Raw genomic sequence first — 26,372 nt, forward strand, 5'->3', positions numbered from 1 at the left:
ATTCTTCAGGCTCACGATGTCCCCAGCCTGTGTCATAGGCAGATGCTTCTGGCTACGGAAATCAAGCAACAGATATTTCCACAAAGGAAATACCCCTTTGGTCTTAACATTACACCTCTTTTCCTTTCAAGAAGAGACTATAATATACCTACAGGAAGGAAATATCCTTACTTTATGTTAAAGCACATTTAGCCTTGGTCCGGCCTTCCCCAAACACAACAGCTGGAGGCATTGTGTAAAGGCATTTTATTTAAAAATCAACACATCCTGTTTGTATAAATCAGTCACTCTCCATCTCGAAGTTCCAACTCTCGTGCTTGAGAGCAGAGTGTGTGGTATTTTTCTGGGCTTAAGGTGTAAACTGACATGGTGTTCAAGAATTTGTCCAGCGGACAGAGCTGGTCAGGACAACCTCTCGGCACTTGCTCCTGCGGAAAAGACATAACTCAGCAGGGCCACTGAGGACCCCGTCCTGCTGTTTTCAGCTGTGCCAAGAAGAGGTCTGAGAGGCTCTGACCCAATGGTATATGCATTCACATATACAACAGCCAGGATGGCCCCACTCCCCATCAGCTTGCAGAATAAGAGCACTATGCCCTGCTTGTAAAAGTCACTCAAGAACTGTTTGTTGACTTGACTGGGAAGATACAGTCAAGTTACACCCCTGAGTGGGGAGGGCTAATAGCCTAATCCTTGGGGAGTGCTCTGGCATCTGCCCTGGACAGCAAACTGGGGAAGCAGCCAAGGCAACAAGAGTGCTGACAGCACATGTCACCTCCTGGAGACACCATCATTAATTTTCAAAACAAGCCTCACAGTCAGCATGTTATATCCTGGCAGAGACACTCAGGAGAAGAGGAGGGTGGTCCTATTCTTAGAAGTCTGTAACAGTACACGGATAAGGCCCCTGTCTCAGTCTGCCACTATATGCCAAGTTCTGCCTTACCCCTGGGTCACAGCTGTGAGTTTGCCTATGAGATTGAGAGAGTTGACTGTACCAATGGAGACTCCACTGGGCCTAAGGTGGGAGAACTGGTGCTAAACCAGGTGGGTGGGGTTGGGGTAAGGGTGCCTAGCCACGCGCCAATCCCCCCTCACAGGTCTTACCTTCCCATGGTAATAGAGCTGCACAAACCACTCCTTGGATTCGTGGTGCTGGTAGAGTTCTATGGTCAGATCTACAGCAAACGGGGGCCACTTGTGGTCAAAAATCCCCAGGACCATTAAGAGAGGCATGAGGGTCACATCATGAACTGCATAGAGGTACAGCTTTCTGCAAGGAGGAAACAGTTCTCCACAATTCTTCACTTCAGGACTCTGGAGGCCAGGATACTGCCTGCCTCCTTTGAGTAAGGAACAATACCTGCCTCGGAAACCAGGTGACATCTAGAGATCAGTTGAGCCTGGTATAAAATTCCTTTGAAGTAGACCGTGGGGAGAACCCTTATTCCCACTCCCCATGTTTTCACGAGGAAGGATCCCCATTGGAGTAGCTCTCCTGGCCCCCTCCTCCCCACTCACTTGCCCACCCACCTACTCTCTCCTCTCCTGGTGAGCTTCGAAGAAGAAACTGAGCATGTGTGGCTGAGGCCCTACCTCTCTTCTCCCTTTGGGACCTGCCTGCCTTTGGCAAATGTTCTCCCTACTCTCAGCCATGTGATCAGTTTAGTAGAGCAAGCTCTCCTCCTTGTTGCAGAAGCTTGCGGTTTGGGACAATTAAGTTCATTTCAAAGGAATATCAATAAGCCTGTTTGGCCCTCAACACATTCTCCAAATGGCTGTAATCAGTGATAAAGGTGCCATTTGAATCTGTATCTGCCTGACTCCTGTATCTATCTCTTGGGAAAGATCAAGGATTCTATTTGTATACACAGATACAAGGCCAAAAGGGGCAAGGTGACAAAGGCCAGCAAGAAACATACTGTCATTGCAGGTACTGCGAGGGACGGAGAAGGGCATTCGCATGATTTGCTATCATAAATCTTGGCCCAAAGTTCCTAAATGTTCCTCTTTCAACTCACTGTCCCCTATCTTTCCCACAGTCACTGTCAGTTTCTAGCTATGTACAATGTCTCTCTCTCAAGAAGGGGGCCTACAACGGTGCTTCTCCAATATTAGAGTGTGTACAGATCCCCTGGGGATCTTGTTAAAATGCAGATTCTGAGTCAGTAGGTCAGGCAGGAGCCAGAGAATGTAACAAGCCCCAAGGTGATGGTGAGGCTGCTCATCTGCAGACCACACATTGTTTAGCAAGTGCCTAGGACACGCAACATTCCGAATGTGTGGTCCCTCACCTGGGGTCCAGGCTCTACAAAAGCGGCAATGGAGGCTCGTGAGCTACTTCCAACATTTCTAAATGCCTAGTGGATATCATACCCTCTATGCATGCAATGAAGGTGGTCAAACTAAACAATCTATTAAGCAATTATCTTTGTTTTGGGCTATTATAATATCAAATCAGTGTGATATCATAATAAGCTACTCTGTGTGACACATGCTCAATTAGTAAAAAAGCGAAAAAATAAATTTAGGGTTCTTTTTTGCTAAAATAAAAATTTCAAAACATGGTAGGACAGGTGTGGCAGGAAGAAAGGTAAACATGTTGTGAATATCTTTGGGACTCATGGCCTCTTGACTATCTACCTTCAGTCAGTGACAGCCTGGTTCTTGACCCCCTAAAACCTGGGTTCCCTCCTTGCAGCCAGAGGCTCCCTACTGCCCTCAGCGACACAAAGCCCAAGTTGCTGGGCCAGGTACCTGGTCTTCCTGGATGGAGTGGCAGGGTCCACGACTTTCAGCAGGTTGTTCTCCAGGATATGGAGGAATGGGCCTACTGCCATCTGAAGACTTTCCCTGTGGCAAGTAAACAACATTTAAGCCCCCAGCAGGCAACTGGCACACAAAGGATGCAGGCTGGTTCTGCCCCCTAGGACCTCAGGAGCTCAATGAGACAGAGCTAAGAAAAAGAGAAATAATGCATGAAGGAGAGCAACAGGCAGGAACGAGATAAATGGTGCTGCCTCAAGTTTGAGGGTTCCCTGTGCCCAGACTTCCAACAAACGCACCAGGATATAAACCTGCTATGAACACAGCTGAGATGGGAGGGGCTGAGGGAGTGGTAACCAGGATAAGTCATGAAGAAGTAGGCTTTCAGGAATCAAAGAACGAAGCTGGGAAGGACAGGGTGGAATGGTTTCCAAGAATTCCAGAAGGCCCTTAGAAAAGCGACCCCAAGGAACAACACCCTAAACTATGCTTCCTATGTGCCAGCCCTCCTTCTTTGGAGTTTAGACCATAAGGACATTTCTTATTTATTTGATTTAACAAGAAGTTCAGTGGTACTGCTTGCAGGCTTGGTGCTGTGGCTCCACCCCTTTCATTCTCAGGCTGGTCACCTCATGATCACAAGGTGGCTACTGCAACTCGAAGCATGTCATCTCAGAGTAGTAAACGACGCAGAAAGATGGGGGCCAGTAAGTGGCAAAAAGGGTTGGTTCCGGTGCCTCTCACTTTTTATCAAAGAGAAAAAAAAACCTCTCCCAGAACTCAATCACTGACAAAAGGGAATGGAGTTGCCATCATTGGCTTAGACCAATCCTCATTCATGGACTGAGTAAATGGCCACCTTTATAAATCAAGGAACATTGAAGCAATGGATGAGGAATAGGCAACCAATACTGTATACAATACACTTTCTAGAAGAATGTGTGCTGGCCAAGCCAAGTTAGATGGCATTATGAGGTTGCAACCATTTGTCCTCAAAGAAATATCAGTTTTATAAAACCAGGGCTAATTGGAATGGAAAGGAGGATGGATCAGTTCTTATTTAAAATGTTTTACACCAGGAGAAAGCAAACTATGGCCATGGGCCAAATCCAACCCACTTGCTTGTTTTTGTAAATAAAGTTTTATTGCAATACAGCTGTGCCCATTTGTTTGCACATTGTCTATGGCTGCTTTCATGCTACACAGGCAGAGATGAGTAGTTGCAACAGATAATGCATGGGCCACAAAACCTAGAATATTTACTAAATGTGTGTGTGTTCATGTTAATGGAGGTGAGGGCAGTGAGTGACAATTTAGGTCTGGTGGGGCCACTTCTGGAACAGATGAGGAAAGGTGGCAAATCACAGGGAGTGGCAGCAAGCTGAGGGGCATGGCTGGAGCCTTCCTGATGCTCCAGGCAAGTGCACAAGTGGACACACTGAGTCTGAGGGGGAGAAAAGCAGTCAGAGGCTCTTTACGCAACAGACTGCAAATTCTTGAAATGTTAGCTGCTTTTTCCTCCCACTCATCTTTCCCAGGATTGTTCCTCTACTGCCCATGTCCTCCTCTACCAAGTCACCTATTCTGAGTGCAGAATAGGTGTAAGAATATTCTTAACCAATCAGAAAAAGGTGTTTTTTGAAATGTGGTAAGAGAGAAACTCTCCATTCTGGTAGTCAGGAAGCAGGCCTTCTAAACAGAGCTTAAGTGCCAGTAAAATGGAGAAAACATAGGCTTGACAGTCAGAAGCTCTGAGTCCAGGTCCTGGCTCTACTACTGACTAGCTGAGCCTAGGCAAGGGAGCTCACATCTCTCAGGCCTAGTTTCTTCATCTATGAAGCCAGGCCTTGGACCCTGTTAGGGATAAGGACGCCTACCTCACAGCAAGAATGTGAAACTGATTTGAAAATTGTAACATGATGAATAAAGTCACCAATAATTATTCTTCCTTCAGCTCTCCCACCCAAATCCTTTGAAACTTAAAGCAACAGGAAAAGGTCAGCAATTAAGAGAAACTCAGTCGAGTGGTGGCTCCTGGTTCTGTGTAACAGTGAACGGAAACACTAGGTCACCAGTTCCAGCTCCAGAAGCATGAGGACCTGGGGCCGAGCCCATTCAGTCGGCCAGCAGAATGGGGTGATGTCAGACTCTGCACACACAGAGATGCCAGCTGGCAGGTGGGAGCAGGCCTGATGAACCCCTTTCCCCACACACTGGGAGCCTGACCAAGCATGACTTTATGCCGGCAGCTGAGGAGGGCCCTCACCTGTCTTCCCTCTGCAGGATGTACAAGGCTGTGTCCACAGCTCTCTGTTCAATCATCTGTGAAAATCTCTTCAGTGTGGGGCAGCTCGGGAGGCCATGCACCTGAAAGGGCCATGGTACATTTAGAAGGACAGGCTTCTCATTCACTGAGCCTGGCAGCTAATCAGCTTCCACGGAGCCTTCAGGGGCCTGCCTTCTCCTGGGGAGAGCCTTAACCGTTCAAAAAGCTATGTCCCCACGGCCCTTCTGAAGCTATTCCTAGAGATCTGACAGCCCAGAAAAAAAAAGAAACTGTTTTTCCTCCCTTTCTGATGGATCCCCATCTACTGCAAAATGAAAAACATTTGTACCTTTTTTAACCGTAAAAAAAAAAAAAAAAAAATGAATAAAATACAAGAAATTCATAAATTTATACTTGGCCTTCATTTTCCCCAAAATGATTTCTAAAAAGTATGGCATATAAATACTATATATAAACTCTTGTCTTATAACCTTAAACCTGTTTTACACATAAATACAAGGTGAATTTCTGCCTTCAGGGCACAATGTTACCTTCACAGGAGAAGGGAGGATCCCGGCTATACTGCCTCCGAGTGTCTGATTTCTGAATCTAGAGAAGCATTTCCCGTTGTGTGGTCTGGTAGATAGCAATCCTTCCCTATCCATCACCTACCCCACTTCTACGTGCCCATAACACACACACTCATATCACGGATAATCTGGGGAACGTGCTTCAAGAAACTCTGATCTAGAGTTAAATGTCTGTGCTCAGAACCAAGTGAGGAGTCCTCCTCAACTATTCCCTGTTCCTCAGTTCTTATGTCCATTCCATCTACAAGTCCTATCACAGCTGCCTCCAAACTAGGAGGCCTCCACCCACTTCCCTCCACCTAGTTCTAATTCAGGAGCCAGCCCATCCAGGTGCCTGTCCCAGGCTCCCCCACCTCCAGGGCTGGATGGAGGAGGACAGTCATCACACCTGCTCAGCAGCCATGTTGTCAAGGAGGTTGAGGAAGTCCACTCCATCAGTACTGGCAATACCCATCCCCTCCTTCACCCTTTTCAAATCCTCTGAGATTCCTGGCTGCAAAGAGGCAGTCTGCTTCCGGTCTCTGGCAAAAAAATAAAAAGTAATCTCTTAGATTGTATAGTCATGAACAGTTTACCAAGTGTATCTCATTCAATCCCCATTTGGGATCTTATTTAATCCCCAACAACAACTCATTGAGGTTAGCTGGTATTATTCTCCTTCTACAAATGAGTAAACTAAGGCTCTATGAGGTCCAACGATTTGTAAAAGTAAGTTAGCAAGTACCAGGGCTAGGATAAAAGCCTGGATTTTCCAAATCCCACTTTAGCCTTTTCTTCTATTATAACAAAAACGATGAGGATGGTGGCGTAGGTGGACTCTGAACTCACCTCCTCCCACAGACACAACAAATTTACAACAACTCTTGGAACAATTACCCTTAAGAGAGAAGTGAAACTGGATAAAAAAGAACCCTGACACCAAGGGACAGTGCTGACTGAGGTGGAAGAAGCAGAAATTCCTTTCTGGAGAGACAAAAAAGCCACCTTTGAGGTGTGATGCTTCACGGCTGACCAGGAGCAACCTTACAGTATGAAACCTTCCCTGAAGAAGCAGGGGACCTCAGCAGGGAAGATCCATAATAAGCAGCTTTTGGAATCAGCACAACCGAGACAACTGTCATAATTCCTGGCTTGGCTGCCTATTAACAACGAGGAATACGCCCAGAAAAGTTCTGGGACAACAAGGGGACAAAAAAGCCTGCTCTTAAAGGGCCCATGCACAAATTCACCCATTTCGGAAAGCAACCTGAAATCACCAGAAAGAAAGCTGCACAGTCCTTTGGTGAAAAGAGACTCACTTGATAAGCTCTGGGCACATCTCAGTGAGAGGTGAGACCTCTCCAAGGACTGAGACATTGGTGGCAGCCATTATTGTGACCTACTATAGGCTTGCTGACACAGACACTGGCAGACACCATGGGAGTTCTTCCCCTGGCCTGTTAGCCCAGGGATCTGCCCTACCCACTGGAGCACTGATTTAATCCAGGTCAGCCAGGGCAGGCAGCCTGCCCTAGGGACTGGCCCCATCCAACAGCAAGCCCTGGGGCAACTTGTGGGCCTGCATAGGTGGGGTGCCTGGAACCTCAGCAACCGGTGAATGGGTCTGCCTCTGTGAGGCAAGGTATGTATGCGGGGCAGGCCCATATTGGTGGAGTGTGTGGGGCCTCTGCAGTGGAGTGACTGCATCCACTTCAGTGGGTTGGGGTGCGTGCACAGGCAGGACTGTGTTGACGGAGTGCATTGCCCTGCTGACAGTAGGGTCTGACAGCTGCAGCAGATTTGTGCTTCTCAAATAGCTGCATAGGGGATTGGCCACATATTCCAAGGCCTGAAACAATTGGGTGCTCCCATGCCTGGGGACTGGCCCCACTCAGCTGAAACCCTGAGAGGACTGGCAACAGCCTTGCAGACTGGAGTCCTACAGCAATTGTAAGTCCCCAAGCCTAGCAACCAGCTATGCTGGGGGCCTACTCACTTAACAGAAAAACTGCAACAGGAATGTGCTATTAGACCTTGCAGCCAACTTTTCTGGGGCTCCCCATGCCTGATAAAGTGACTGACATGACAATAGCAGCCACATGCAGCTAAGCATTACGACAAGCCAGCCAGGGGAACAGCCTAGCCTCCCTGGGCACCTGCAGCAAGAACAACCCTGCCATAACAGAAGCACACACAGTGCACACAGGGGACAATCCTGGAACATTTGGAACTGGTGACAAGAGGGAAGCACACTGCTGGCCTCATAAGTCATCTCTTACATAAGGCCACCTCTCCAAGATTGGGAGATGTAGCTGACCTACACAATACACAGATATAAGCACACAGAAAGAGGCAAAATGAGGAGACAAAGGAATACGTTCCAAGTAAGGAATGGGACAAAACCCCAGAAAAAGAACTAAATGAAACAGAAATAAACAATCTACCTGACCAAGAATTCAAACAAATAGTCATAAAGATGCTCACTGATCTTGGAAGGAGAATGGATGAACTCAGTAAGAACTTAACAAAGAATTGGAAAATATAAAAAAGAACCAATCAGAAATGAAGAAAACAATAATGGAAATGAAAAATTCACTAGAGGGACTCAATAGTATCATCAGAGTAGATGATACAGAAGAATGGATCAGCGAGCTGGAGGAAAGACTAGAGGAAATCACCCAAGCTGAACAGATAAAGGAATTAAAAAGAATGAGGACAGTCTAAGGGTCCTCTGGGACAACATCAAGCACACTAACATTCATGTTATAGGTGTCCCAGAAGGAGAAGAGAGAGGCAAAGGGGCAGAGAGTCTATTTGAAGAAATAATAGCTGAAAAATTTCCTAATCTAAGGAAGGAAACAGACATCCAGGTACAGGAAGCACAGAGAGTGCCAAACAAGATAAACCCAAAGAGGCTCAAACCAAGACACATTATAATTAAAATGTCAAGAATTAAAGATAAAGAGAGAATCCTAAAAGGCACATGAGAAAGGCAACAAGCTACACACAAAGTAAACCCCATAAGGCTATCAACTGACTTCTCAGCAGAAACCCTACAGCTAGAAGGGAGTGGCACAATATATTTAAAGTGCTGAAAGGAAAAAACTTACGGCCAAGAATACTCTACCCAGCAAGGTTATCATTAAGAATGCAAGGAAAGATAAAGAGTTTCCCAGAAAAGCAAAAACTAAAGGAGTTTATCACCAAGAAGCTAGCTTTACAAGAAATGCTAAAGGGACTTACTTAAGTGGAAAAGAGAAGACCACAAATAGGAATAAGAAAATTATCCAAAGAAAAAAAAAGCAATAAAATCACTGGTAAAGGCAAATATACAATATAGGTATCAGATCAACCATCTATGAAGCTAATATGAAGGTCAAAAGACAAAAATACTAAAATTATCTATTTCCATGATAAAAGGGTAACAGATACACACACACACACACAAAGAGGTGAGATATGATATCAAAAACATAAAATGTGGGAAGAGGGGAGTAAAAGAGTAGAGCTTTTAGCAAGAAGTCAAACTAAAGAGACCATCAACTTAATATAGATTGCTGTATACATAGGTTAATATATGTGTACCTCATGGTAATCACAAACCAGGAACCTATAATAAATACACAAAAAATTAACAGAAAGGAACCCAAACATAATAGTAAAGAAAGCCACCAAACCACAAGGGGAGAAAGCAGGAGAAGAAGAAAGGAACAGAGAAGAACTAGTAAAACACCCAGAAAAAAGTAACAAAATGGTAATAAGTACATTCTTGTCAATAGCTACTTTAAAGATTTTATTTTTTTCTTTTTCTCCCCAAAGCCCCCCAGTACATAGCTGTGTATTTTTAGTTGTGAGTCCTTCCAGTTGTGGCACGTGGGGCGCTGCCCCAGCATGGCCTGATGAGCAGTGCCATGTCCACAACCAGGATTCGAACCGGAAAAATCCTGGGCCACTGAAGCTGAGTGCGCGAACTTAACCACTTGGCCATGGGCCGGCCCCTCAACAGCTACTTTAAACATCAACGGACTAAATGCTCCAATTAAAAGGCACAGGGTGGCCGACTGGATAAAAAAAACAAAGACCGATATATATGCTGCATACAAGACACACTTCAGACCTACACTCACAAACTGAAAGTGAAGGGATGGAAAAAGATACTCTATGCAAATGACAATGAAAAGAAAGCTGGGGTAGCAATACTTATAGGAGACAAAATAGACTTTAAAACAAAAACTGTAACAAGAGACAAAGAAGGGCACTACATAATGATAAAGTGAACAATCCAACAAGAGGATATACCACTTGTAAATATGCACCCAACACAGGACCACTTAAATATATAAAGCAATTATTAACAGACAAAAGGAGAAATAGACAGCAACACAATAATAGTAGGAGACCTTAACACTCTACTTACACCAATGGATAGATCATCCAAACAGAAGAGGAAACATTGGCCTTAAATGACACATTAGATCAGCTGGACTTAAGAGATATACAGAACATTCCATTCAAAAACTGTAGAACACACATTCTTTTCAAATGCACATGGAACATTCTCCAGGATAGATCACATGTTAGACCACAAAAAAAGTCTCAATAAATTTAAGAAGATTAGAATAATACCAAGCATCTTTTATGACCATGAATGTATGACTAGAAATCAACTACAGGAAGAAAACTGGAAAAGCCACAAATAAGTGGCAATTAAACAAAATGCTACTGAACAACAACTGGGTCAACGAAGAGATCAAAGGAGAAATCAAAAAATACCTGGAGACAAATGAAAATCAAAATACGACATGCCAAAATTTATGGGATACAGCAAAAGTGGTTCTAAGAGGGAAGTTTACAGCAATATAGGCCTCAACAAACAAGAATATCTCGACTAAATAATTTAACAGTGCACCTAAAGGAAATGGAAATAGAAGAACAAACAAAGTCCAAAATCAGTAGAAGGAAGGAAATAATAAAAATCAGAGCAGAAATAAATGAAATAGTGACTAAAAAAAAATAGAATAAAATCAATGAAACTAAGAGCTGATTCTTTGAAAAGATAAACAAAATGGACAAGTCTTTAGCTAGATTCACCAAGAAAAAGAGAAGGCTCAATAAATAAATCAGAAATAAAAGAGGAGAAATTGGGGTCCAATCCATGGCCGAGTGGTTGAGTTCACATGCTCTGCTTTGGTGGCCCAGGGTTTCCCCAGTTGGATCCTGGTCACACACCTAGCACCGCTCATTAAGCCAAGCTAAGGCAGTGTGCCACACAGCAGAGCCAGAAGGACATACAACTAGAATATATAACTATGTACTGGGGGACTCTGGGGAAAAGAAAAAAAAAAGAAGAATGGCAACAGTGTTAGCTCAGGTGCCAATCTTTAGAAAGAGGAGAAATTATGATGGACACCTCAGAAATACAAATGATTATAAGAGACTACAGAAAGCTGTATGCCAACAAATTGGTAATCTAGAAGAAATGGATAAATTCTTAGAATCATACAACTTTCCAAAACTCAATCAAGAAGAAATAAAAAATTTGAATAGACCAATCACCAGTAAGGAGATTGAAAGAGTAAACAAAAACCTCCCAAAAAATAAAAGTCCAGGACCAGATGGCTTCCCTGCTGAATTCTACCGAACAATCAAAGAATACTTAATACCTATTGTTCTCAAACTCTTCCAAAAAAGTGAAGAAGATGGGAAGCTTCCTTACTCATTCTACAAAGCCAACATTACCCTGATACCAAAACCAGAAATGGACAACACAAAAAAAGAAAATTACAGGCCAATATCACTGGTGAACATCGATCAAAAATCCTCAACAAAATACCAGCAAATCGAATACATTAAAAAGATCATACACATATGATCAAGTGGGATTTATTCCATGGATGCAGGGATGGTTCAATATCCACAAATCAATGAACGTGATACACCACATTAACAAAATGAAGAATAAAAATCACATGATCGTCTCAACAGATGCAGAGAAAGCATTTGACAAGATACAGCATCCATTTATGATAAAAACCCTGAATAAAATGAGTATAGAAGGAAAGTACCTCAACATAATAAAGGCCCACATATGACAAACCCACAGCTAATATCATTCTCAATGGAGAAAAACTGAAACCTATCCTTCTAAGAACAGGAACCGGACAAGGATGCCCACTTTCACCACTCTTATTTAACATAGTATTGGAAGTCCTAGCCAGAGCAATCAGGCAAGAAAAAGAAATAAAAGGGATCCACATTGGAAAGGAAGAAGTGAACCTGTCATTAATAGCAGATGACATGATTTCATATATAGAAAACACTAAAGAATCCACCAAAAAACTTTCAGCAATAATAAATGAATATGGTAAAGTTGCAGGATACAAAATCAACATACAAAAATCAGCTGCATTTCTATACACTATCAACAAAGTAGGAGAAAGAGAAATTAAGAATACAATCCCATGTAAAACTGCAACAAAAGGAATAAAGTACCTAGGAATAAATTTAACCAAAGAGGTGAAAGACCTGTACACTGAAAATGAAAAAACACTGTTGAAAGAAATAGAAGACAAAAAGAAATGGAAAGATATTCTATGCTCTTGCATTGGAAGAACTAACAGTTAAAATATCCATAATTCCCTAAAGCAATCTACAGATTCAATACGATCCCTATCAAAGTTCCAACAACATTTTTCACAGAAAGAGAACAGAGAATCCTAAAATTTACATGGAACAACAAAAGACCCTGAATAACCAAAGGAATCCTGAGAAAAAAGAATAAAGCTGGAGGTAGCACACTCCCTGATTTCAAAATATACTACAAAGCTACAGTAATCAAAAGAGCATGGTACTGGAACAAAAACGGACACATAGATAAATGGAACAGAATCAAGAGCCCAGAAATAAACCCACATATCTATGGACAGCTAATCTTCAACAAGACAGCCAAGAATATACAATGGAGAAGAGAAAATCTCTTCAATAAACGGTGTTGGGAAAACTGGACAGCCACATGCCAAAGAATGAAAATAGACCATTAGCTTACACCATACACAAAAATTAACTCAAAATGGATTAAAGACTTGAATGTAAGACCTGAAACCATGAAACTTCTAGAAGAAAACATAGGCAGAGTCAGTCTTAACAGCATATTTTCAAGTACCATGTCTGACTGGGCAAGGGAAACAATAGAAAAAATAAACAAATGGGACTACATCAAACTAAAAAGCTTCTGCATAGCAAAGGAAACCATCAACAAAATGAAAAGACACCCTAACAATAGGGAGAAGATATTTGCAAACTACATCTGATAAGGGGTTAATATCCAAAATATATAAAGAACTCAAACATCTCAACAACAAAAAAAACTAAGAACCCAATTAAAAAATGGGCAAAAGATTTGAACAGAGATTTCTCCACAAAAGATACACAGATGGCCAACAGGCACATGAAAAGATCTTCAACATCACTAATTATCAGGGAAATGCAAATCAAAACTACAGTGAGATATGACCTCATGCCCGTCAGAATGGCTATAATTAACCAGACAGGAAATAATAAGTTTTGGAAAGGACGTGGGAAAAAGGGAACTCTCATACATTGTTGGTGGGAGTGCAAACTGGTGCAGCCACTATGGAAAACAGTATGGAGATTCCTCAAAAAATTAAGAATAGAACTACCATATGATCCAGCTATTCCACTGCTGGATACTTATTTAAAGAACATGATGGGCTGGACCTGTGGCCAAATGGTTAAGTTCGCACACTCCACTTTGGCAGCATAGGGTTTCGCTGTTTCAGATCGCTGGGCACGGACATGGCACCACTCATCAGGCCATGCTGAGGTGGCGTCCCACATGCCACAACTAGAAGGACCCACAACTAAAATATACTACTATGTACTGGGGGGATTTGGGGAGAAAAAGCAGGAAAAAAAAAAAGATTGGCAACAGTTGTTAGCTCAGGTGCCAATCTTTAAAAAGATGATACTTACCTTAGTCTTTAAAAAAAAAAAGAACATGAAAACACAAATGCATAAAGATACATGCACCCCTACATTCTCTGTAGCATTATTTACAATAGCCAAGACTTGGAAGCAACCTAGGTGCCCATCAAGGGACGAATGGATAGAGAAGATGTGGTTTATATACACAACAGAATACTACTCAGCCATAAAAAAGGATGAAATCTGGCCATACGCGACAACATGAATAGACCTTGAGGGAATTATGCTAAGCCAAATAAGTCAAAGGGAGAAACTCAAATACTGTATGATCTCATTCATAAATAGAAGATAAAAACAACAACAAATAAACAAATAGAGACAGAGATTGGATTGGCACTTACCAGAGGGGAAGCAGGGAGGGAGGGTAAAAGGGGTGATTAGGCACAAGTGTATGGTGATAGACTGTAATTAGTCTTTAGGTGGTGAACATGTTGTAATCTAGACAGAACTCGAAATACAATGATGTACACCCAAAATTTATATCATGTTATAAATCAATGTTACCACAATAAAAAAATAAATAAAAAATAAAAAAACAATGCAAGTATGGCCCAGGTCTGCTTGAAAACAGCATTCTCTTTCTTCTGTGGAACACATACTATATCGTCTTAGTGCCGCCCAGAAATACCTGAAAACTGAAAAGTGCCATCAGTCCAAATCAACCTATCCTACAGGGCAGCATATTGGTAAGAGAAGGGAAATCTGTGTCTTCTTCTGCTTGCCCATCTGGACTTGCAGTTCAATGACTGGTTCAACCATCTTTTATTTAACCTGTCAGTTTCTTCATCTGCCCCATCTGAAAGCCCAGGATGTTGAGAGGATAATGCTTTGTAAATGGCAAAGCCCACTCATGGCTGTATATACCATCTCTCCAGCCCAGCGTGTGGCTCTTCCCAGGCTTCCTGTGCCTTCACTATGAGCCTGCCACTGCGAGCAAGAGCTTCTTCACTTCCTGGACAGCTGACGTCAGACCTGAGTGTAACGCAATCCCTCCCATCCCTTATCCACCAGCATGGTAAGCCTGGGCAGGCCCTGAGTTCAGGCAGAGTCCTGCCAGCAAACGTGGTAAAAGGCTATCTGTCCCCCACTGATGAGCAAGAACCCAGGGCAGTTACCTGGTCCTCTCCTGCAGGCTCCAGCAGTTTTGGTAGTTGGGGTACAAGACTTCAGAGCTTGCTTCATCAGTGTGGATGATGATGGGCCCTGGAAGAAAGGTGGGAAGCACAGGCAGGAAGAGGCTTCAGCTTGTTCTTCCCATCATCTCTACCCCCTTATTTTTACCCTTGTCTATACAGATAGAGCTATTCCAGGAGGCAGATCATCGAAGTTACTCCTTAAGGACAGTGAATGCCTTGAACATGCCCTGGCCTTGCTAAGAGGAGCTCTCCTGTGGTCTGAGAAATGGAGAAACCAAGTAGCAGCCTTGTTCTGTCCAGCACAACCCCTCCTATTGGGCCACATATAGACTACAGGAAGTACAGACCTGGATCAGACTGGCACTTCCCTGACCCATTCCAAAACATCCCCGCCTCAAGGCACCACCAGCATTTCAGCATTCTAATAAAAAATGGGCTGTCCCTGACTTTATCAGAACTAGGTGACTTTCTTGCTTCCCAAAGTCCAATCCTATGGGCCAAGATGATGACTTATCACGTGAGAACCTAAGAAGGGTGACCACAGGACCACAAATCCTCTCAGACCCCAAAGCCTTGCCCAAAATGAAAGCCAGGCTTCCAGCTGAACTGCCAGGAACCAAAGATTAGACTACAGTGTTTCTTTTAACCCTGCAGCAGCTTACTACTGCTCAGAGCTCACAAGTACCTTTGTCCCCTCCCATCAATGCCCAGCGAGGGCTTCTAACACCTTCCCATGCTCTGCTCTGTGCCAGAGATGCCAAGGACTGGTGGCAGCTTCCCGTTATACACAGCCCAATCCTGATCTTCTCTGATGGCAAAAGAAACAGCTCTCATCGGCAGCTCTTTGGGACTCACCGAGGTCAATTTGGGGAGTGATTAAGTCAGTCTAAGCCCCAAAGAGCTATTATTCCCAAATAAATTATTGATAGTCAAAACTCCAGGACTTTAAAAGTAGCCTATGGTAACTTTCCTAGAATATCAGAATTCAGACACACTTTGTTGGTCAAATGATCTGGGGCCCTCTCCAGATATACACGTCCTCTGAGAAGCAGTAGAGCATACAGTGAAGGGTATGGATTCTGAAACCAGACTGCTAGTGTTTGAATCCCAGCTCAACCACTTACCAGCTTTGTGTCCCTGAGAAAGTCACTTAGCTTCTCTGTGCCTTAGTTCTCTCATCTTAAAACTGGGGATAATGTTACCTACCTCACAGGGTTATTACAAGAATTAAACAACTTAATATATGCCAAACTCTTAGAACAATGTTTGGTGCATAGTAAGTCCTTTAAATGTTAGAATAACAAAAACTATGATTTAAACCTTTAATATAACACATAATAATTCCTATCTGGTGTTTGACATTGGTGTCTGAATATTGAACTTCAGTTCATGATAAATAAGGCACATTTGAGTCAGCAATCAAATATACGTTGAATGAATGTCTGACCAAAAGGTACAGACCAACAACCTCCAGCTTCCCTTCACAGCCTGACTCTCTGTAGCTTATATATAACCCTCTGGGACTTCTCTAGGATTTTACTCCTAAAACAATATCCCAAAGTTGCACCACTTCCATTAAAAGTAGCACCTTGTAGACTTAATTGGTCTATTCAAGTCCCTTGATACGGAGCAAGGTATGGATGTAGCTGTGAGAGAAGTCAAATTGGAGTCCCGGGACATCTGGGTCTGGTGCAGGGAGCTGCCACCCAGACAGCCACCCCAGAGGCTGGTGATGATACCACTTCCTTCCTTGCTGGAAACCTGGGGGGGGACTCAGTCTGAGACCTGCCTGTAGATCTTTCCTACTTTAGTCCTACTTTTGGTGTTTCTGAGAAGAGGACATTTGCCTTTTAGAAGCTGAGCAACTGAAGAGCTTTCAGAAGGCCATGCATTGTGGATTATTCCTAAGCTGAGGGGCTCCCAAGAAGTAAAAGGGCCGCCCACTCTCTTTGCTCTATGTTTCTGAGACACACACTGTTTGTGTTCAGCAGCCAACTTCAGCCAGAATGAGCAGTAGTACCCAACCCAGCTGGGAGCAAGACCAGCCTCCTCTGGCCTGGAGGTTTCTATTATTTTACATATTTTTTAAAGCCCGATGGAAATTTTATATCTATTTGAGATACTGCTAAAGAAGCTACACAAAATAACAAGAAGTTTTGCCTTATGGCACCATTTTGGTATTTTAATATTGGTGAGGTCATGATGATCTGAAACTCAGACTGGCAATTAAATGTAAATTTAAATCAGTTACAAATGACAAAATGCAGCTTCATTTGATAGTCAAATGCCCTCAATACACGGGATCCATGAGGGAAAATAATAAATGGCGTCCTTAGTGGTGAAAATGTTGGGAACCACCAGTTGCCAGCATTCACTGGCTGAATACGTCAAAACCTAAACCCAACAGGCTTTCTCAACTAGGAAAGGCTGAACAGAAATCTGGGTCATGCCATAGGTTATCACCAAGACCAGAATACTAGCATCAGGCCTGGGTCTCAGGTAAGTGTTCTTCCTGCCCTCCTTCCTTTTCAGCAGTGTCTTACCTAAGCAAAAAGCCCAGAATATTGTTCAAGACCTGGCTAGGGCTGCCTCATGCAGTTTGTGTAAAAGCTTACGAGGAGAAGTCAGGAGCCAGAGGCACACCAGAGCAGCTGAGGCACTGCTGCAGACGTGGAGGTCAGGCTGGCAAGGGCAGCAGAAGGCCAGACAGGGAGGGGCCCAGTAGAGTGGGTACACCATGGAAGCCACATGTGCAGGAGAAGAGAGACAAGGGAACAGGCACCGAGAAAGAGAGAGATGGGGGCTTTGGAAGTAAGAAGGAAAAGTTCCTCAGAGACAGGGGCTGACTTTTAGAGTCAAACTTGAACCTTCTTTCTGACACTGGAAAAGTCCAGCCAGCAAACACCGAGTAGACTCCAGATTCCGATATATATTAGTAGAACGAACACTGGAAAAAAACAAAAAGATAGAGACACTCATAAAAGAAAAATTTAATAATATACTCTATCTTATTCCACAGAGCAGCTGGGAGGCTTTTAAGGCTACAAAAGGGGAGCTATGAGGCTGGGAAGAACCCTTTCCCTCTCTGTGGGATGGCTGCCCCAAGGGACCCCAAAGCCAACAAATGTGACCTCCAATGATCACCTCTTCACAGGAGCCTATTATATAAGGTTAACTGCCCCAAACTACCTTGGGTGAGAGTGGGAACCAGCTTGGGGGTCAAAACAGGTTTTCTCATGCTTAAGACCTTAAATTGGGTGAAACATCCCTTTTTCAAGTGACTCACAAGACCTCCTGTGGGTTGAAGGTTGGCGAAAGAAAGGGGATGTCCTCCACATAGTTCTTCCTCAGCCTCTCTCCCAGGGCAAACATCTGCCGCATGCCCACGTTAGTCAGCTGTCCAGCAAACATGCCCCCCTGAGGAGCGGGAGAAAGAAAGAAGAATGAAAACGCCTCACAGCCTGCTAACCTCATCCCAGAGAAATCCATCAATGCTTTGCAGTGGGCTTCCCAGAGCAGGAAAGCATTGCTCACCTTCAGTACCGTCTTATGGTATTCAGAGTCAAAAGGAGACTGTGGTTTCGGGCCCCCAGCTAGACTGGTGACAGTGTAATCAAACTGAGTTTGGGGTGGGACTTCTAATAGCCGGGGGTTCCACTCTACCTGTTGTGACCACAAAAACAACACATTGTTTAAAAGGTTCTTGAAACTTACAGCATTAATATCCAGGAGCACTCAGAACACATGGAAAGGAAGGAAAGAAACTTTAACTCGAGCTCCAATTAAGGGAAGAAAAGATTGTGATTTATTATTCCAGGTGTCCTTAGCTCCAGTCCCATTATCGCTACACTAGTACTCACTGTTAAGAGGCCGCTCTGGCACTAAGCCCAGACTGAAGTAAAAGGGAGAAGAGGCCAGAATGCCTGGCATGCAAATACTTGGTGAGTGAATGAATGAATGAATTAATATAATATAATATATAATATAATATAATATAATATAATCTCAGTGACCATATACTTGCAAGAATTTTTAAGGAATCAACCTGCAGGGTTCTATGGCCCCTCTTTAAGGACTCTACTTAATGTCCCTTGCAATTACTACATATTTCCTTTCCTTTCATCCAATTTCTCAAACAAAAAAAAAGCTACCCTCTAAGAAAGCTTCACTTTCTCACCACCTTCCTTGACTCCTTGCAATCTGGCTCCTGCTCCAACAGTTTTGAAAACTGTAATGGTTTTCAAAACATCACAAGTAGCCATCGGTCTCACAGCTCCAATTGCCATAAAATTCTTATACGTTCATTGAGTCAGATGTGATGACTTCAGTTTTAAAAACAAAACTCTTTTCTTCTAATCCCACATACCAGCTCCTCTTCCCAACTTATTTTGTCTCTCTTAGTGCTACCACAATTCTCCTAGGCACCAAAACTCAAACCTCTGACTCTCCTCACTGCTCCACCATCCCCACACTAAACCCTGTTGATCACTGGCTAGAAAAAAAGTCACTCCTCAAAAGTCACCTCTTTTATCTTACTGTCCGGGTATAAAACCTTATTACCCCAGGCAAAAGCCTATGACAGACTCCCTCCCTTCCACCCCCACAATCCATACATACATAACCACCCGATTAATCTTGCTAAGCCACTTTCTTCATATTAATAGCTTTTCCCTAACGTTTCAAGAGATAAGCATCTGCACTTTCAGGATTTCTACACCTTGGCCGAATGTCTGTCCCAGCTGTACTGCCACTATACCTCTCTCCTCCCCTCCTCAGACCAGACCATGCCCACTGCTTCCTCTACATCTTCTTTCGGCTTGCTTCCCTTGCTTGGAGGGACTCCTGTCCCTAGTTGCCCATGCAACTTCTCTCCAAGGGTCAATGATAGCTCAAGTCTTACTTGCCCATCAGTGACCACTCCAGCTTTCAGTGGTTGTCTTCCTATGTGAATTCCTATATATCACCTACAATCAAAAGAACAACATTGAACTCAATTTCCCCCTACTTCATTTTGTTTTAAAACTAACATCTGAAAACCTACTATATCACATGTCATTGTATTTACCTCGACCCCTCCAAGAAATATCCCAGGAGAGTGCCACTGGGAGTCCCAGCTTCTCTTTTCACAGAGGAAGCACTCCATTTTCTCAAAAGACATCGTCTCAGTCCCACCTGTACCCAGTCTCCAATATTTGAGCCTCTCCCTGACTGGTGCTGCAGCAACTGATAACAGAAGATTGGTTATTCAGAGCAGAGACCTTCTCCTACAATCTTTTCGTCATTGCTCCATTTTTCAAAGTTCTGATCCTATAACTTCCCTGCATAAAACTCTGCAAGGGCTCACAGCTGCATGACGGACCCTGCTTCCCTCCCTCTCTTCACCATTTCTTCCCTGCCCTATACACTTCCTCTCTAGCCACACAACTTTGTTTCCGATAGCATCATCCTCACAACTCCTCATCTTTCAACCTCATGTTTCTTCTACCTGTAATTTTCTTTCCCATTTCATCTGGTAAGACTTCTGCCCATTCTACAAGACTCAGCTTAAATGTCCCCAGAAGCCGTGACCATGGCCCTGTACTCTCACAGCAGCCTTGGTAGCTCTTTCTGGTGGCCTTTACCAAAATGTGTTAGAAGAGCTCCTTTACTAGTCTGTCCTGCTAAGTAGACTTAGCTTCCTGAGAACAGAGACTGGGTCGTCCACTAGTGACCATTTTGGTCTGCATTTTGATTGCCCAGCAAAGAGCCTGGCACACAGTAGGTGCAATTAATAGCTCCAACAACTGCCAGATCTTGTGGAGGATACCAAGATCGAGATAACATGACCCTGCCATTTCCAGGTTTTCAGATTAGAGACAGCAAGCTATGAATGTAAATGACAGCAGTAGTAAAATAGAAATTATGTGCTACCAGAACCCAGATGAAGGCCGTAGTAGTTCAAAGGCAGGACAGAGCTTCTTTTCTGGCTGAGGATTCAGGGAGTTTCATGGAAGAAATGGCATTTGAAATGAATAGGATTCAGACAAGCAAAGACCTGGACTTGAGAGTAAGACGTAGGTAAGAAGAGAAGGTGGTATCCAGAATTCCAAAAATAGGTAGAAAGCTTGAGCAAAGCAGAGATGGGGAAGAATATATATAGAAAAGTAGTGGTTTGCCTCAACCTGGGAGCAGTTTTCAAACTTTTTAATTAGCAAATACCAAGTAGAGTTTAACTTTTGATTTCTATATATAAAAGCAAAAACTGGAGTTTCTCTAGTTGAAGTAGGAATGGGAATCCAGAGCCCCAGCCACTCAGCAGCCCCCTAGCCCACAGGCTCCACACAATAGTCTGAAAGCCAGCAGTATAGCTCACAACCGGAATGGGAGACTAGAAGCAGAAAAGCCAGTTTCAAGATAATTGCAAGAGAGGAGATGAGAGAGCCTAAGGCCTCATCTAAAGCAGTAGGAAGAGAAGGGATAGATGCAAGACATTTGAGTCACACATGGCAAGTGAGCAGAGAAAAGCTTTATTTGGGGGCTATGTTGGTAGGTTAAACAAGGAAGAAAAGGAAAAAAGATCAGTTTGATTTTGAGCCTGGGTGCCTTAGGTGACAAGGGCAATGAAGGTACTCCTTGACTAAAACTACAACCAGAACAGAAGAACAGTTGACAAGCTGACTTCAGTTTTGGATATTTTAAGTCTGAGATACATCCTTTGTGTCCCTAGCACTCCCAGCATATTCTCATCACTGGAATCTGGTTTATCTCTCTCCTTCACCACACTGTAAACTCCCTTACAGCTGAGACCGAATTACCCATCCCGGTAAGTCCAATGTATATCAGGGGTCCTGGCACCCCCACAGGGCCTGTTCAGCCTCACTAAGAAATCTCCCCGTTAGGCACATTCACCCAGAGAGGATCTTTGGTGTTTCCCAGGAGATGACTCCTGAAAGTCATGTCAAGTCTAGAGAACGCCTTTCCAGATTTCCAAGAATGGATGATACATCAGTTCCATACGTGGTGTCCACCCCACATACACACTCTCATTCTCGTTCCTGCTCTTGGGCTTCCAAGTTAGTGGCAAAGACTAACTTACTAATTTTACTTATTTATTTATACCCCATTTTCAAGAACTAACTTAACGTAGATGATAGCAACTCAAATATAGTAAGACAACCAACTCAAAATATGCAAGAAAGACAAAAGCAAACGAGTACAGGGACAAAAAAATGGATACAGCATGCACACGATGAAGATCCATCGTAGGTGGGCCAAAGATTCAGCACTAAGCTTTCCGGCTTTTATGTAAAATGAGAAACTTGATCAGCTAGACAAGCTTAAAGAGAAAAGCTAGCCAACTGTTCTGGAGAAGCACATCATTTCAAGTGCTAATAGACAAATTCCTCCCAAGGGTCCTCATAAAGAGGATAGAGTAACCTAATGAACATCTTTTCAGCAGTCACAGCAATGAGTGCTGTGGGATTGTTGGGATTATTTCTCACAGTTTCCTCAACACAGAATGATAGCATCTCACCAAAGCGCATTCCTGCAAAGACAATACCATACTGGGATCAATATGCTATATTCCAGGTAAAAAAAAAAATCTACATACACGTAAACAAAAACCTTCCAGGTGTAGATTTTAGAATAAAGCAATGGTGTTACCCCTTGGCAGCACACTGGCATCACTGGGATAGTTTTTAAAAGTTAGCAATGCCTGAGCCCCATCCTGAGCTAATCACATCTGGATCTCCTGGGCGGGGCCTCAACTCTTTTAATATTATGTAGTCCAGATAATTCTAAAGCTTCACCAGAGAAGCTTTTACTACGTCTGGATGCTCTGGGCCAAATCAGAATCTCTGGGAGGGAGAAGCAGGCATCACTGTTTTTTAAAGCTCCCCAGTTGAGTTCGACATCCTGCCAAGGTTAAGAACTACTGCTCCAGAGGAAAAAATGGACTGACTGGCACATCCTTCATGCAGTACTTCTCTTAGCTGAGCTTCGGATAGGTATTAAGCAACAATGAGACTGACATTATGCTTCCCAGCTTGTCTACATTATCAAATAAATACTGACCCAAATGCCTTAATCAACAGTGGAGCTGGGATGTGTTGGACTTTATTTTATAAAAACTGAGGAATGTGCCTGGGTTAGGGACACTCTTGCCACTGTCTGGAGCAGAGCTGAGGGAAATCTGAAAGCAGGGCCAAATTCACCTTTTGAAAGTATACTTGGAGCTAATCTAATGATCAGAAAAAATGGCCAATTAAGTTCCAGAGTTTCATCTCCAGAGCACACATACAATACTTTTAGGAAGACAGGTTAAGTCAACAGCCATTCAAGCCGTAAGAAAACAACTCAATAAAACATCTAGTGCTAGACAGGCTACCTCCCAAGAATTTGTGAGATAACTGAATGAAGTGCTTGTCACATATGTTCACCTATAAACAGTCAGAAGTCTGGAAACATCTACCAAAGACAATTTTAACTTTAGAATTGTTGCCAGATAGTCCCTTCTGACTATAATTAATAGCAGAACCAGGAAGATTGGAAAATCCCAATAACAACCTCTATCCAATTGGATCTTGAAAAGAAACCCTGAGAGAGAATATCCAGAAGCAAGCTACAGGTCAATGACACTCACTCATAGCCTAAATCGAAAGAAAGTTGGTTCTACCCCTGGCTTCTATGCACAAGACTTTATACAAGATAACCAAAGATGTTTAATGCATCTGCCTTAGGTCTGGAGAATGTGAACAGGCAGGAGAGGTAATGTGCCTTCCCTAACTGCAAAGTGAAGCCATGCACTCGGATGCTTCATTTATTTTGTGGCTACACCGACAAAGGATGAATGAAGCTGGCCTTCTACCTGAGCTACAACTGCCTCTTCCAACATAAAAGCAGAAGATACCCATCACACACCCACTGGCTTAGGAGAAAATCCTAAGAAACTAAATCTTTTTCTAGGTCCTTCAGGGAGTACATATACTGTACATACGAGATCCAGGCCTAGACATTCAAACTTTCATTCTCTGCTACCACTAGTTAACTTTGTGTTTAACACAAGTCTTCTATTTCTATATGTTATTTCCCAGCCTTTCTGTAACAAGAATAAGTGGAGAAGAAGGGAGAGTGCACAAGAGACAGACTATCTATAAAACCATAAGAAAAATTTAGAGACCTAACACAAAAAGGCAAAGTAAGGGATTGAAAAAAGATCAAAGCATCAAAAAGAAAGAAAGGGAAGAAGGGAGGAGGAGGAGGAGAGAGAGAGAGAAAGAAAAGAAATTCCAGAACCAAACAGAAAGTGGTAAAGCCATAAAGAAAGGCTAACTAGAAATCTGCCAGATTTTATCTACTTATGTGGGAAGTGCTTTAAAGGTTTGCTTTCACGTGTGGCCAGCTTTAAAAACTGGGTTTGCAGTTGTACAATGTGTAAACACAACCCTGAGGGATTCTGGAAAGCAAGTATGATCATAAAGAGTATGTCTAACATCAGATTTGGACACCCTGTTGGACCTGCCCGAACACCATCTTGCAGGATCAACAATGCAAAAGTACTCCACAAGTAAGTGTGACACCTGGGAGCCTGGGGCCTTCGGCCTGCCTATTCATCTTCACTAGGAAGCCAGTTCTTCAATCACAGGCCTGACTGCCATGAAAGGCAATAGATCTTCACTAGATCTCCCCAAGAATCAAGTCCAAGAAGGGTAATCAATTTAAAAACTAATTATTTGTGCTTTAATCATAGTTATTCTGACGAAATCAGGTAGATTTTTAAGATATTATAGGCACCAGACTAGCCAATTTTTAATCTTTTCCTACTTCAAATCCATTCCACAGTAGGTTTAGAAACCCAAAATAGAAAAAGGAGAGCCCCAAGATACAGCACATTTACCAAAAAGCCCTCAAGGGAGCTCAGATGGTCTCCAGCAAACCCTGAGAAAGCCGCTGTAAAACCTGTCTCCAAAGGCCTTGACCTCTGTTATCCACTGTGATCCCAGTTAGGGTGGTTCCTGTCACAAAGGTCCCTGCAACTCTGACAACCTTCAAAACGGTCACACAGAAACTCACTACACGCTTATACTCAAGTTCACTCAAATATCTGTCGGAAGTGCTGAATCTCAGGCCCTACCCCACACCTATTTTAACAAGATTCCTAGGCGATTTCTATGCAGGGTAAGTAGGGCAGTACTACTGGCTGCGCTATCCCGCAGCCATCAGAGTGCAACTGGAAGTTCCCGGCTGCCCTGCACCCTGAGGGTCCGAGGGGGGTCGGGAGGTGCCAGGCCAGCACCTCTACTCAAGAGCCGAGGGAGGAACTGGCTACTGCTGTTTTCACTTAGTCTGGACCCAGCCCGAACTCCGCTTCGTAAGGGTAAAAATTCCAAAGGCGTGTGTTGGGGCGAAGCTCCTGGCCCCCACTGGTTGGCCACATGGTCCTCGCACCATCAGCCCCTGCCCGGGCCGACCTCACCTGCTCCTTCCGAGGGAGAGGCTTGAGAGGACTCCGCGCCCCGTGCCGAAACACAACCTGCACCATTTTCAACTCCAGGAGGCTTCGGTCGACGGGATGCTGGCCGTTCCCCCGCTGCAGCTCGGCCAGGGCCACCCGCCGCTGGTGGAGACAGTACGCCAGCGAAGTCAAGACGCCCACCGGGGCCCACGTGCGCACGCTGAAGACACCGGTGATCATGGTGGAAGCCCCTTGGGGTGAGGCTGCAGGAGGCGAACACAAGCTCTCCGCTGGCACCGGGGCTCAGCGACAGCTCCAAGTTCCCAGGAATCGGCGGGCGCGCACACCGAGCGCCCCAACAAGCTGGGACCGCTGCGACTCTAGCCCTGAGGGGGACCCCAAGTGGGAGCGTGGGGGAAGAAGCGGAGGTGGGAGCAGCGAAGACTCCTTGTAAGTTTTCACCCAGGTAGGGGTTGGCCGCTCCTGTTGCAGACTGGGCCGGGGCAGCTCAGCTCCTTATCTTTCTGTCTCCCGGGAACCTTAAACGTGTATTCCAAGTTTGGCCTCTAGCACTCTTGAAAGGACAGGAATCAGCCTTAAATTCCTCGGCGGCAGTGATTCCACTAACACAGACAATCGATTCCGCTTTTCTACAGGCGAGCTGCCACCAACCTCCTTACCCACCCATGGACCTGTCCCAACTGGACTCGCGCAAAGGGGCACGGGAAAACGAGTCCCGAGGTGACGCCTGTCCAGAGGCTCTGAGTTGCGAGAACTACAATTCCCAGAAGGCTGCGCGCGGCGGGGGCGTCCTCACCGGGCGGCGTTTCCCCGCCCCCGGCAGTGAGCCTCAGCTCTCAGGCCCAGCTCGTCAAAGTCACCGGGGCTTGGGTGGGCAGTGTAGTGGGAGTGAGTCAACAAGCTAGCCCGGCCGATAGGGTGGGAGACGTGAGGACAGGGGTGGAATTGGGTAGTGGAGGGGAGTATAGAAGACTTCCTTGAAGTCGTGGAAGCGCCTGGAAGTGAAAGTTGCTGAAAGTCCGGACACCAACTTAACTGAGTGATTACCATTCGCCACGGGCGACAGTAGGTGTTTTATATTTAGTCTTCGTTTACTGTCCCACTTCTGTGTTTACAGAGGCTTAAATCGTTGCAAACATGTAGAACGTTAAGCTCACTGATGTGTTCTCTTACAT

General features: G+C 44.1%; 1 protein-coding gene across 4 annotated transcripts; it reads right to left on the reverse strand.

Annotated features, from left to right (window-relative positions):
* Positions 1–152: 152 nt before the first annotated feature.
* ACP6 (acid phosphatase 6, lysophosphatidic) lies at positions 153–25,900 on the reverse strand. Of its 4 annotated transcripts, none has more exons than XM_014867067.3 (10): positions 25,198–25,900; positions 18,276–18,404; positions 18,028–18,158; positions 17,609–17,688; positions 14,721–14,808; positions 6,011–6,143; positions 5,033–5,133; positions 2,758–2,853; positions 1,108–1,273; positions 153–428 (listed from the first exon to the last, which is right to left on the reverse strand). In XM_014867067.3, exons 1-10 carry the CDS (start codon positions 25,414–25,416, stop codon positions 285–287), a joined length of 1,287 nt encoding a protein of 428 aa, XP_014722553.3. In that variant the 5' UTR covers positions 25,417–25,900; the 3' UTR covers positions 153–284. The 4 variants fall into 4 exon arrangements, with proteins under 4 accessions (XP_014722553.3, XP_044614179.2, XP_044614177.2 ...); XM_044758242.2 differs by having other exon boundaries at positions 196–428; positions 1,108–1,363; positions 25,198–25,889; XM_044758244.2 differs by lacking the exon at positions 18,276–18,404 and having other exon boundaries at positions 191–428; positions 1,108–1,363; positions 25,198–25,879.
* Between the last annotated feature and the right edge of the window lie 472 nt (positions 25,901–26,372).

Source organism: Equus asinus, chromosome 25 (genome assembly GCF_041296235.1).
Source record: "Equus asinus isolate D_3611 breed Donkey chromosome 25, EquAss-T2T_v2, whole genome shotgun sequence".
Classification (NCBI taxonomy): domain Eukaryota; kingdom Metazoa; phylum Chordata; class Mammalia; order Perissodactyla; family Equidae; genus Equus; species Equus asinus.

Excerpts from the sequence above, each read along its gene's own strand:
- ACP6 (XM_044758242.2), bottom strand. The coding sequence starts at position 25,416 with ATGATCACCGGTGTCTTCAGCGTGCGCACGTGGGCCCCGGTGGGCGTC. Across the intron at positions 18,405-25,197 it reads CTCTCCCTCGGAAGGAGCAG|GTAGAGTGGAACCCCCGGCT; the intron begins GTGAGGTCGGCC and ends TGGTCACAACAG. Across the intron at positions 18,159-18,275 it reads ACCATAAGACGGTACTGAAG|GGGGGCATGTTTGCTGGACA; the intron begins GTGAGCAATGCT and ends CCCGCTCCTCAG.